Below are 13833 nucleotides of genomic sequence, written 5' to 3' on the forward strand. Positions count from 1 at the left end.
CTAAACATATATTTATTTTTAAATAAAAACAAGGTTAGTAGCTTATTTTATCCATATTTCATACTTGTGAATCTATTTCCATTTCAATAAAGATACATCTACAAAATAATTTAATGTTTGTATGATATGTGGATGTATTATTTAATAATCAATTTACTTGTTATTGAAACAAAAACTATTTCAATATTACCCCAAACAAGAAAGTTTAAACTTACTGGTGTACGATCACTCCATTGCCAAGATCCTTGTAAGTCAGGGCTCCTTTTATTCAAACCTATCCACAGCCATCGCTCGCCACTATGTAAAAAGGAAGTGTTAAAAAAAATTGAGCATGGCCTTTGGCAAAAATATTTAGCATTCACATGTCTAAAATGCTTAGGAAGTGTAAGTTTTTTCAGAAGACCTGTCACTAATGGAAAAGCTATATAAAGAAGGCTTCTGAAATGAAACCAATCTCTACATTTGGGTAGCTGTGAAAAAGTATCATAGTTTTTTAAAACTAAATTTTAAGTTATTTCCTTTCATGCAAGGCAAAAACTATTCCACTTTGAACTTAAGAAAAAAGTATATGATTATCCTAAAACTTTTACTGCAGAGTTTCAATATTAGCAATGTCACCAGAAAACAGTTAAATATGACAATGGCATTTCTTTAAAGCATCTGTCTATAGCACTGTCAAATACCATCTCTTTAAAATGCAGAACAAACCATTTGGTTAAATTTTTATTAAACAAGATTCTTAAACAATTATTTAATTCACATTGCCCATAAAATTTAAAGTAAACAAGTATTTTCTAAATGCCAAACTCCATGGGCTATAGCAGAGCAATATAAAATTAAGCAATCACTGAAGTGATTATATTTAACACTAATAACTATAATACTTTTATGTACAAGTTATTGAGCTACATGAAATGGTAATACAAAGAAGTACAAGATCTAATATCTATTCTCAAATGGCATATAAACTAGTCAGAGAGACAAGATATATATGAACAAAGAAAATATAAGACCATGTTTGAAAGACATCAAATTATATGATATTTGCATACATTTTTAACACTACAAAAGTTCAGTGAAAGGAAAGGTTCATGGTTTCTGCAGGAAGTCAGAAAATTTGTGAGGATGGAGGACTAAGACAGACTTCTGAGTTTTTACCATATGCCAGTATTCAGATTGGCTGAGAAGAGAAAGGAAAGGTAGTCCAAGGAAGAATATAAACAACAATACACAGAGGCAGGGACATACATTATAAGTGATTTCTTCCCCTCAATGAAATTTATGCTTTAGCCAGAGAGATACTGCCAATATAAATAGAAGTGATATAACCATAAAAAATTTTTCTCCTCCTCTAACCCAACTTGAAAATATTCTGTAAAATGTATTACACTTTCTAGGCCTTAATAAGTAGGCTATTTTCCATGTAATATTTTTGTGTGTGTGATGCTTGTTTCTTTTCATATAATTTAACTTTCTGATTGCATATGTATGTATGGTCAGTACATATGAATGCATGACTATATATACATAGAAATATATGTATATAAATATAACACATATTAGAGAAGGAGTAGGATCAAAATCTAAAGTTAATCCTCACTCTCAAGCTCAGTAGAACATATAGGATATCATGGAAGGTTCAGCTACAAGACCAATGGAAAATACAAGAAGTTTGGATTTAAAACTTTTGCTAGTAAATCAAAGGCTAGAGCAAACTTAGTTTTACTTTAATTCTTTATTTTTTAATAAAATAATTGTTTTTCTTTATGTCTTTATTCAACATTCCCTTGTGTTTTAATATCAATAACCACCTATTCATCTTTTCTTTTAAAAAATATATTTTATTGATTTTTCACAGAGAGGAAGGGAGAGTTAGAAACATCGATAAAAGAGAAACATCAATCAGCCGCCTCCTGCGCACCCCACACCGGGGATGTGCCCGCAAGGTATATGCCCTTGATCAGAATCAAACCTGGGACCTTTCAATCAACAGGCCGACACTCTATCCACTGAGTCAAACCGGCTAGGGCGACCTATTCATCTTTTCAATTTCAACCTTTCAGCTTCCTGCACTGGAATATCAGGACTGTCCTCTTTCAGTTTTGACTGTTGTATTGTATTGTTTGGCAGAGGAAGATCACCAATTTGCAGACTTTAAAAAATTCCATGGAGACAGTTAAGTCCGCTTTGAACTTAGCAGCTGTAAGAGGAATGTGTAGTTGGTGTCTGCAACTAATCAAGAGCTTTCTTCCAGGCTAGCAAATGTATCATACTTCCCATTGTTGAATATCTAAACCACAGGGTTGAGGCAATTGCCGTATACAATATAATTAAAACTAGATGGCTGAAATGAAGAGGTTAAGTTTTGGAGAATTTGTGCAGAATTTTGTGTTGCCCTAAAACAATCATTAGATAGTTTCTCTTCTTTACACAATCAACAATACAAACATAAAGATAATAAAATATTATTTGCCAAAGATTCTTTAGAGATGTATCTCCAACATGTCCACCCAGTTTTCTCTTGGCTTCACTTTTTCCCACTTAGAACCTCTAACCTTCAGGCCCATTTCCGCCTCCTCGGCTGCATCTCAAGTACAATTTCCTAGAGAGCCGAGTTTGCCCTACTGTCCTTCATTCCTAATTTTCACTACTTCCTGAGTTTGAACTTCATTTCAACCCAGACATTTAGAGTTTTCAGCTTCCATTTTAAGAGACACATTTGTGTGTTATAAATAAAGAAAATAGTAGCTATTTGTGCATGTTTTTCCTATGTGAGAAGAGGTAGAAAATATTTCCTCAATTACAGCTTATTTCTCGCTTGGCCTGATTTATCTAAAGGCAAATAAAGAGAAGAAATTGGAAGTTACATTAATCATTGCATAGCTTTACTGTGGATTTTAGAAAAATTGAGAAAAAAAATTGACCATAATTAGGGACTCAAATCTCCTGAAATTTTATCTCTATTTATAAATTTCTCCTACTCCAAGCACTAAGTATACTGGTTAAGACTGTTAGGCTAAGAAGGCATTGCATGAAAGGTTAACGTGTGTAACGTGTGAAAATTCCCACTCTCAGCCAAACTTCCTGCTGCATTTGGTTTCCGAGGAAAACAGTATCTCAGCCATAACTTCTCATAAATACTATTTGATGAGGGCGCTTAGTCTGCAAAACCCTGGATTTATATCTAAATCCATTCATGCCGCATCACAGGAGGTAGTGCACACAGCAGCAATGGCATTGCAAACAAGGCTTTTCTTCTCTAATCCTATGACTGTTTTTCGCTCTACAATGGCTTTCCCTGGTGGGCTGCCATTAAGAGTTGCAAATATCTTAGAGCCTTTAAGACTGGTCCACCATGAATCCTTTTCATTGAAATACAAATAGAGATGTGGAATGTAGATTGTGAGAAGTACAGCAGTAATCTGACTTAACTCTTAGGCATGCAATACACAATTTGGGTAGTGGACTCTTACTGAGAAAGGTCAATTCCTGCAATAAAAAGCCAAGGTGTTCAAGAATAAGCTTTAGAATCATTCTTCTGATGTAAATAGACTTCCTTCCTTCCTTCCTTCCTTCCTTCCTTCCTTCCTTCCTTCCTTCCTTCCTTCCTTCCTTCCTTTCTTCCTTCCTTCCTTCTTTCCTTCCTTCCTTCCCATGGTCACAATATTGCTTTTAGAATATGCTGTCTTTCTAAATATAGCATGGGCAAACGATCTCATTATTAATGGAGTGCACAAGCAGACAACACAGTGTGCTTAATATGCCATTGTGTTAGCTGCTGGGGTGAGACTGTAATACAATATAGTTCTTAAGCGAGAGAGGATTATGGTTGTTTTTCTTTGTGCTTTTCTGTTTTCTAAATTCAATGTGCTTTACTTTTGTGGTCAGAAAGAAAACACACCATTGTACATTCTGTGTTACACTAAATGTTAACTGTTTATAACTTGGAGCTAGGATTTGAGGTGATTTTTATTTTCTTCATTGTTATTTTTCTATTTCACAAATTTTACATAATAAACTTGCATCACTCTTTAAATTGGGGTTAGGAGCCCCAGCAAGTGTGATCAGAAACTAAGAAACAGATCAAGAAAGCTTTCGAGCCGAGATCGGTTTGGCTCAATGGATAGAGTGTCTGCTTGGGGACTAAAGGGTCCCTGGTTCAATTCCAGTCAAGGGCATGTACCTTGGTTGCGGGCATATCCCCAGTAGGGGGTGTGAAAGAGGCAGCTGATTGATGACTCTCTCATCGATGTTTCTAACTCTCTACCTCTCTCCTTTCCTCTCTGTACAAAATCAATAAAATATATATTAAAAAAAAAGAGAAAGCTTTCGTACTTATCACTCAGACTTTAATTTTGATTTTTAATGTAATCTATTTTGCATATAGAAGCCCTTGGGGATCACTTATGTCACATATGATATTCTATTTCCCATCAGTTGATTCCCACAAATACCTATCACTTCATTGCTTAGTACTCACCCATGGCTCCCTGTTCCATTTAAAGGCTCGTAACCTCTTCCTTGGTGTAATTCAAAATCTGACTTATGCCAGTATTTTACTTAAAAATGCTCTAGCCTAGGCAGCATGATATGTGTGTGCCAAGCTTGAGATCTGGAGGCCTGTAAGTTACCCTGATGAAATTCTTACTTCAGGGAGGACCAGAAAGGCACGGAACAGCCATGTTCCAGAGGCAGTCACCTCAAGGACATCTGTCATTCAAAGCCACACTTGAGGCTTTGGTAACTAGCTGAGTGAATGTCAGACATGGTTTTATAGCAGTGAAATTAGAAGCTTGTTGTTAATCAACGTATTAGAAAAAGTCTCATTGGTGAAACTGAACTTATTGAAGAAATGAGGAATGGCTAAAATATTTAGAGGCTCTCACCTTTCAGGGAGGCATATCAGAACCTGGTGAGGCTAGTAGCTCCTACACCACTGGCAATGGACCTGGGGCTTGGGCTCCTAGTGGTCACACGTCCCGTCATGGGTCAGGTTTTTGGGAATGCATGACTCTGACAAAAATGAGAACAGAGTCCCACCTCAAGAATGTTGTCACATCTACCCCAAATAGACCTGCCACTCAAGACAGTGGTGGAAACACCTAAAAAGACAGACTGCTGGGATGTTGTCAAGCTCATCAGTCAGGTGGTATGAAACATTCTGTGCCTGCTTCAATGAATGCTTGTTTAATAAATGTCTGTTTGTGTGGAAAGACTTGCTGTGAGGTTTGCATTCATTATAATCAACCCCTCAAGATTGAGGGGAGCAGGTAAGAAACACCTTAAAAGGAACCTAAGAGTTAGTATGTCCAAATGAGCTTAAGCTGCTCTGCAATGAAATTTTATATACTAATTTATTTTTAAAGATATATTTTTATTGATTTCAGAGAGGAAGGGAGAGGGAAGAAGAGATAGTAACATCAATGATGAGAGAGAATCAAGGATCTGCTGCCTCCTGCACACCCCCTGTAGTCTTAGGCTCACAGGTTGAGAACTGCTAGCAGGGTCACCTAAGACCATCGGAAAACACAGATTTTTACATTACGATTCATAACAGTAGCACCATTACAGTTATGAAGTAGCAACAAAAATAATTTATGGTTGGCGGTCACCACAACATGAGGAAGTGTATTAAAGGGTCACGGCATTAGAAAGGTTGAGAACCATTGCTTCAGAATCTATTAAGATGACTGCATCATATTTGCCTTGATATATAGACTCAACCTAATATTCTTTAAAGAAATCCTACATTGTCAAGGTGAGTTATTCTGAGGTGTTATAAGGTAGTGGATTAAGAACATGGGCTCTAATGGGTTCAACTATTCCCCTTTCCTTACTAGCTGTATAACCTTGGGCAAGTTTTACTTCTCTGTGATTGTCTTCTCGTTTAGATATAATGGGCATAGTAATAATATCTGCCTCATAGGTTGTAAGAATTAAATGAATAGATAAAACACTTAGGACATTTCTGGCGCATAGTAAACATTATCCAAGTGTCTGTTATTAAAACAGCTGTTGGTATTTACTTTTTAAAGTCTATTTATGAGGTTGGTCTGTAATTCTTTGTGCTATTGTTGGAAGGCTTTGATATCAGACCCAGACTAGTTTGTGGGGGGAAACCACAGATGTTGCATAAGTTTCTATGTAACGGAATGCAAGCTCTTGCTTGTACTATTTAAATACTTGGTGATGACCTCTTTCGTAAGATGTGAAGGAATTCACATATAGAACTATATAGTTCCCATTTGTTTCTTGGAAGATATTCATTGTCAACCTTTTCAGTCTTCCATGGCTATTGGATTATTGGTTTTCTACTTATCAAATTAATTGTATAATAATTTGTATTTCCTTAGAAATTGCTCATTTAATAATTCCACAGAATTATGCATAGTATTCTCATCAATTAAAAAATTTCTTCATGAAATGGGTTTTATAATCCCCTACTCAGGATTCATTTTAAGTATCTGTTTCCTTTTTTATTTTCATGGTTTAATCATCAGTGGATTTGTTCCACACTGTACACTCTGGTCTCAGTGTCTTCGCTTACATTCTGTTTTCCCTGGCTCCTTCTCCTATCTTACCTTTCAAAATATTATCTTATTTTCCAAGAATATCCTTTTTCACAAAAAACTTTTCCAATTATGAAATCCTCCCAGACACATTTTCTCCCTCCTCTGAATTCCCAGGGCCCATCGTTACCTATATGCTAGATTTTCCACTATAATTCTCTGGTCCCTACGGTTAGACTTGATTATTCCGTGCAAAAGGTGGGGCCTCTGTCTTCCTCATCTTTGAATCCCTTACAAAAATAATTGATATTCAATGTCTGTTATGCACTGAATGACCCTTTTAGATAATAAAACATGTTAATTCTGAATATCTAGAGGACATCCAATTTAGAATAGGAAATCTTCTAAAAGAATTACCTGAACTGGTCCATTAAATAGTGAAGAAATTCCTTTATTTCATCCACATGATGGAAGCTAGGAAGGTGTCCTCCAAGTGCTTGGCAGAATCTCTCAGCTTCTTCCCAGTTCCTCTTTCTTACAACTCTTTCTATATGAAATAGCTTAACAAAATAGAATGTATAATTATAACATAACAATTATTTTAAAATCAATTATAATCAAATGTAGGGGCCTCTGAAATGGATTCGTATAGATGTAATGAAGAGGTAGGTAAATGTGCATCTAATGTGTCACTAAAGCCAAAACCGGTTTGGCTCAGTGGATAGAGCGTAGGCCTGCAGACTGAAAGGTCCCAGGTTCGATTCTGGTCAAGGGCACATCCCAGTAGGGGGTGTGCCAGAGGCAGCTGATCGATGATTCTCTCTCATCGATGTTTCTAACTCTTTATTCCTCTCTCTTCCTCTCTGTGAAAAATCAATAAAATATATTTTAAAAAAATAATAATGTGTCACTAAAGGCCAGCACAGGTGCCAGCCACTGTGTCCAAGGGATGACTTTCCTCAGCCAGTCTGGGAGCTGCTCCAATAATTTACCATGTCCTCCTAGACAGCCCAGTTGATCCAGCAGATAAGGCTGTAAGTGTAAAGGATACATATGAATGTATGTGCTAACAATATCATTCTGAACGTAATTGCACTGAGAACCGCACAGGAAGTACTGAACTTTTTCTGATGAAGAATCAAAGGGCAAACTGCACTGCTGTGGGAACACTGACCACTTCTTTGGTTTGTGATGGCTAATGCTGTGCCAAAAGAACCACAGTCACTGCAAAAGAAGAGGAGGAGCAGAGGACACAGCGGTAGGTTGCATTATTGGTCCTGTGAATTATTCAGTTCCCTGTGATATAATTATATATTCTTGCCGTGCCTCCAGGTGGGTGAAGCCTACTTCTCTGTACATTCGCTTGGGGCTCTACCATATGACTTGCTGTGATCAATGGGATATTAATGGAGGTAAAGTGAGCAGAAGCCTGAAATGTGCTTACCTGGTTTGATTTGACTCTCAGGTTCCAGTGACTGTGAGGAGAACAAGCCATTGTTGGCTGCTGTCCGCTCAGCCCGAGACCCAAACTGAAGCATAGGAGACCCCAATGCATAGCCTGGAGGCCAGCAGAGCTGACCATTCAAGCCCAAACTCTATCAATCAACATGAGACTAAGTGTTTATTGTCATAGGCTCTGAATTTTGAGATGATATATAATGATTTCTTTCTGGAAACAGTTAACTGATAGAGTTAACTGATAGAGACACCCCCCCCCCCTTTTTTTTTTTACATTGTAAGACGTGATAGAACTCTTGGTAACGAGAATTAGAGGGACATGAGAATGATAAGCAAAGTTTCAGCATAGCATGAAGCTCACCCAGCTTTCCAGAACAAAAGAACCCCAGGGAAGAATCAGTTCTGACTCTGGCCTGCTCTTTTGGGTAGGACATGAGTTAATGTGGGAAGAGCTGTCTGATGCCAGAGATTCATTGATGCCCTCCCTGACAAGGACATGGACTTGGATTGTAGATGGATAACTTTGCTGAGGGATTGAGTGAGAAGGTTACATCATTACCTTATAACAAGAAAGACTTGGAGGAAAATTTTGCCAGCCTTCGGGACAGGGGTCTTCAGGCTTGGGGGCTGCTTCTTCAGGCTCAGCAGGAGCACTGCTCTTCTTGCAGACTGAAAGTGCTCTGAAGCTTTTGCAGTCTTTTACCTCCCACTTCCCAAGGGACTTTCCAGTGGCCATAGCCACGCACCCGCCTGGAGAAGCTGGGGTTGAATGGGAAAGTTTAATTAAAAATTACATTTTAAAATTAAAGTCCAAACATTTCCCAGTGTCCTTACTCTTATCTGAGCCAAGGTGGGGAGAGAGAATAGGAAAGAAATGTGGCATTCATAGTAATAATGATGATGTGATAATGACAATAGTAATATAGAGAAGTGTTTCCTAATGCCAAGTACTATTCTAAGAGGATTAAATGAATTGAATCCTCATTAAAAACAAACCTCTATAGAGTGGATCCTGTTGTCGTACTAAGGTAGAGTGAGGATGAGTGACTTGTCCAAGGTCTCATGTTAGTAAGTGATCGACCCAAGAGTAGAATCCAGTCCTGCGTGCAGAGCTGTACCCTAAACCAAGATGCTGCTCAGCATAATCTAAGTGGTTTATATTAGCTTTGAACCACTTTAAACAACTTAGCAAACCTCAAAACAAAACACTTAAAGATTCAGATGATGTTAGCATTACAAATGAAAATTAATTTTCTACAGTAAAAATTTTCTAGATGTAATTTACTTATAGGATATTTTTCCTTACATGATATTACCCTACTATTCCTCCTTTTTTTTTTTAATGGATGCTTTTGTAAATTTTGTAATGCAGTCTTGATAACTTTATATTTTAAGTTTTTGCACAAAAATAAGACTGATTTAGGTTCATTTCATGTTAAGCAATTTTACCATGATTTGTAATGCTAACAGCAAGACACCCATGAAAATCACACATGGTGTCAAAACAAGCCAAAGGAAAATCATTTGGGCAAAAATAAAAAGTATCCCAAGTGAATTTTATAGAAAAGATTCCTTTATTAACTTTTAGTCGAGAATATGTTTGTATATTTTCAGAAAACTACTCCAAGACCATGGGGATTCCTGCAACAGAGAGGAGTTGTCAGGTCTGTTCCAACAACGAAGACAAGAGGAGAAACAGCCCAGAGATGGAAGATGCTAACAACGCCTGGCCATGCTAGCAGTCAGCAGCTGTGCGTTGCTGCAGGTTGCCCAGGACCAAACCAGAGAGGGTCAGACCTGCATTGCCACCATCTGTCCATAATCCAGATATCATTGCTGGCATGTACATATAAGGAACTATTTGACATTGAAACTGGGTCTCAGAACTGTTGGACACTGAAATTGGGACTCAAATGTTTTTTGTTATTATATGTTTATTTCTAGTCTGCAATTGCAAGATTTTTCAAAGAAAAGAAATGGGGAAAAATAGTTATAGAGATAAAGAACCATTGAACATACTGTCAAACTATAGCGTGAAGGCAAGGGAGGTTGGGGGGAGGGCTGTAAGAGATCAACCAATGGACTTGCATATAAACATAACCAATGGATACAAGACATGGGGGGGAGGTGAAGGCATATGCTGGGGGGGGGGTTATAGGGGAGGCTGGGGGGAATTCAAGAGGGGAAAAAGGAGACATATGTACTACTATTTGTAATCCTTCAAACAATAAAAAAAATAATAAAAAGACTCAGATGCAAAAAGGGGCAGGTACAATAAAGGCATACCTATGTGTGTTCACTATTTATTTTATGGTAGCTTAAATTTTATTCATTCATACAACATTAAAAGATAGTTTATATGATTAGATCCATTTCCCAGATACTAATAAGTGACTTGCTCACAATCATAGTGAGTGGTGGGAGTCAGAACTCAAACCCAGGTTTGCTGGCCAGGTGCCATGCTCCCTTTTCCATTATACCACACTGCCCGAAGTGGGCAGAAAACAGCATACACTGGAAGTAACGAGGGCAACTCCCACTGAACAGAGAAGCCATATGGTCTCACATCTCATACTTATACATGGACAGTAAGAGGAACAAGAACCCGTGAAATAAAATGCCGTGTTATCCTGATGAAAGCGTTATTTTTCTCTGGTTCTGCCTCCTACTACCCATGATAAACCAAGCTGGCTGAAGGTGGGAGTAATGGTAAAGAAAAGCTTAATTTCAGGCCTTCTGGCTACAGGACTGAGAGAATAGACATTGTAGTTACTTCTTTTTTACCGCAGCATAGTATTCCATTGTGTAATGTACTAGTCTTTTAATCCACTCATCTGCTGATGGGCACTTAGGCTGTTTCCAAATCTTAGCTTTGGTAAACTGTGCTGCTAATGAACATAGGGGTGCATATATCCTTTCTAATTGGTGTTTCTAGTTTCTTGGGTTATATTCCTAGAAGTGGGATCTCTGGGTCAAATGGGAGTTCCATTTTTAGTTTTTTGAGGAAACACCATACTGTTCTCCATAGTGGCTCACTCATTTGTGGAATATAATGAACAAAATAAACTAATGAACAAAAACAGATCCAGAGACAGAGAAACATCGATCAGACCGTCAAACCTCAGAGAAAAGGTAGAGGAGGGTGGGGGTAAAGGAGAGAGATCAACCAAAGGACTTGTAGGCATGCATGCAAGCCTAACCAATGAACACAGATACCAGGGGGTTGAGGGCATGAGTGGGGAGAATAGGGGGGTAAGGACACGTGTAATACCTTAATCAATAAAGAAAAAAATAAAAAATAAATAATAATTTAAAAAAGAATAAGTAATACTTACAATACATTACCTCCTTAATTATCACCCATTGTGGATAATAGAAGCAAACACATTCAATTTTGGAGTAAAAAGTTAAGAAGCAGAGAGAAGAAAATATAAAGTGCTTCACAATGAAGCTTCTAGATTTGTCTTGAGACTTACATGAAAAAGATAAAATAAAAATACTGACGCAGGGTTCTATCCCTATGCCATTAGAGGGTGGTTTCTGAGAACTGAGTTTTCTAGACTCTTTTATTGGGTTATTACTTTCAAGGACTTAGTAACGAAGACATATAGTCACTGCTTCTACTTATGGTTCCATAGATTCCAGTATTGAAAATTATAATCTCCCTCACATTTCAAAGGTAAGCAAAGAACATATAGAACATATTTGGGAGATATGCTATATTTCACAAGTCACTGTATTCTACCACTTTAAAGTAAAGACACTCACATGGCTCAAGAAAATTCCAGTTGGAAAAGGTTACAGATCGCTTCACTCCACCAACACTTGCCCAGCTATACTCTCCACTTGAATCTACATCTCTCAGGCCAGTCCAGAAGTATTTTTCTGAAGATATAGTATACTTCTTAATCATATCATTCAGGAATTCTTGCTCAAATCTACAAAACAAAGAGTCAAATTAGAAGGTATTTTCACAATGATTGAATTACTGTACAAAATTGAAGATGCACCTTTTCTTTTTTTTTTTTTTTTTAGAAGGTGAGTTAACAAAGGAACCCAGAGATAAAAGTTCACGAGTACATGTTTACTGGTGGTCATACCTGTTAGCTATAGTCAGATTGCACTTGGTTCCAAAAGGGACCTCATCCTTGTAAATCTTGTAACAGGTTTCTCCATGTCTCTTCCAGCCCTAAATCAGAGAAGAAATATCATCAGCCACACTGTCTTCCAGACTTGATGATGCCGCCCTTGAATAAGCAAGGTTTAAAATATATATATATATATATATATATATATATATATATATATATATATATATTTACAGAGAGGAAGGGAGAGAGATAGAGAGCTAGAAATGTCGATGAGAGAGAAACATCCCCTACCGGTGATGTGCCCGTAACCAATGTACATGCCCTTGACCGGAATCGAACCTGGGACCTTTCAGTTCGCAGACCGACGCTCTACAGCTGAGCCAAACTGGTTTCGGCAAGCAAGGTTTTGCTAACATCTCACAAGTATGGAAACGAAGGACATAGGCACCGACTTCATACACATGAGGAGGGTGGGGTAGAATTTCAGATAACCTCCATAAGACTGTGAGCCTGTGTCTTAGTTCTCTCTATCATTAGAGCCTACCTCATCATAATAATATAGCATTATTGGTTGACTTGTCTTTGAACAGGAAGAATATAAGTAAGGAAAATAAAGATACCAGCATTGTAACCATATACATTTTTATAGAAATTCATGAATAGGTAACTCTTTCCTAGAACTTTTTCTCTTCTTCTGCATGAATGTTGATTTGCTTTGTGCTCTACCTTGCTCTAATGTAAATGAACACAAGCTAGTAATTCTTCTACTTCCCTTACCAAGAAGGTGTAATACTGCTTAGAAAAATGTATGCAGGAGTTTTACATACCTCATCTGGAGGACACATCTTATCAGCTTGTGCATCACTCATTTTTTCTCCCCTTTTCTTACATACATATTTAAGTTTCTCTTCACATGACTGGACTTTCCACTGACCTAGCTTTTAAAAAATAGAAAAAAAAATTCCCATAAGAGATATTATTTGCCATATATTTAGCTTGAACTCTAACATAGTTTAAGTCATGATAACTTCTTCTCATGAAACTATGGGGGTAGCAGGGAGGGGTTTTGAAAAACAAGGATAGGGCAAGAATGAATATAAATGAATGATGAAATCTGAGAACATACTCCTACAAAATGCTACCCAACCAGCCTGCATTATTTCAGAATCACCTCAAGGTCACAAGGGAAATGCATTTCAATTTTCTTATACAAGCGAAAATAAAACCATCAAAGGATAGAAATTGGAGAGAGAAGAACTCAGCCCACAAATAGTTGCCAGTGTTCTAGTCTTCTTCCATATGACATGGCGGAGTCCACAGGCTAAAAACTTTTGGGCATGTCAACTAACCTTCCTGTCTGTTTCCTCATATATAAAATGATGATGGTTAGAATAGCTTCTCTCCAAGAATTCTAGAATCAAAAGTTTCTTCCAACTTTTACTTTGGCTTCAATTTCAAAGTTCTCGCTTTCAAATAGTCTACTTAATATTTATTTTGCTTACTTGATTAACCCATCCTGCTTCTTCAAATTAAATTTTAATTAGTCAATTGTGATAACGTTTCTGAGAACAGAGTTTTCTAGTTGGACATTGGAATGCTGCCTAGGTATGCTATCAGTTCACTCTACCTTTGACACTCTTGTAAAGACACCTTAGATATCCTTTTAAACAGGGCAGCAAATGTGACAACCTTCTAAATTATCTTTGACAACTTTCTAAATACATCTTTACCCTTGAAATACTTCTAAACACATATACCACTGATTGTTTCCACTA

The 13833-nt window shown here is 37.3% G+C and overlaps 1 protein-coding gene across 1 annotated transcript in view; it reads right to left on the reverse strand.

Annotated features, from left to right (window-relative positions):
* LY75 (lymphocyte antigen 75) overlaps nt 1–13833 on the reverse strand; it is an 85455-nt gene that overhangs the window by 39834 nt on the left and 31788 nt on the right. Inside the window, exons 9-14 of the mRNA XM_084891504.1 lie at nt 12886–12996; nt 12068–12156; nt 11736–11905; nt 8527–8726; nt 6927–7069; nt 216–297 (exon numbers count right to left, since the gene is read on the reverse strand). Coding sequence (XP_084747630.1) covers nt 216–297; nt 6927–7069; nt 8527–8726; nt 11736–11905; nt 12068–12156; nt 12886–12996 — 795 coding nt within the window. The remainder of the gene's footprint in view (nt 1–215; nt 298–6926; nt 7070–8526; nt 8727–11735; nt 11906–12067; nt 12157–12885; nt 12997–13833) is intronic.

This window comes from Pipistrellus hanaki (genome assembly GCF_964339955.1).
Source record: "Pipistrellus hanaki genome assembly, chromosome: 8".
Taxonomy (NCBI): domain Eukaryota; kingdom Metazoa; phylum Chordata; class Mammalia; order Chiroptera; family Vespertilionidae; genus Pipistrellus; species Pipistrellus hanaki.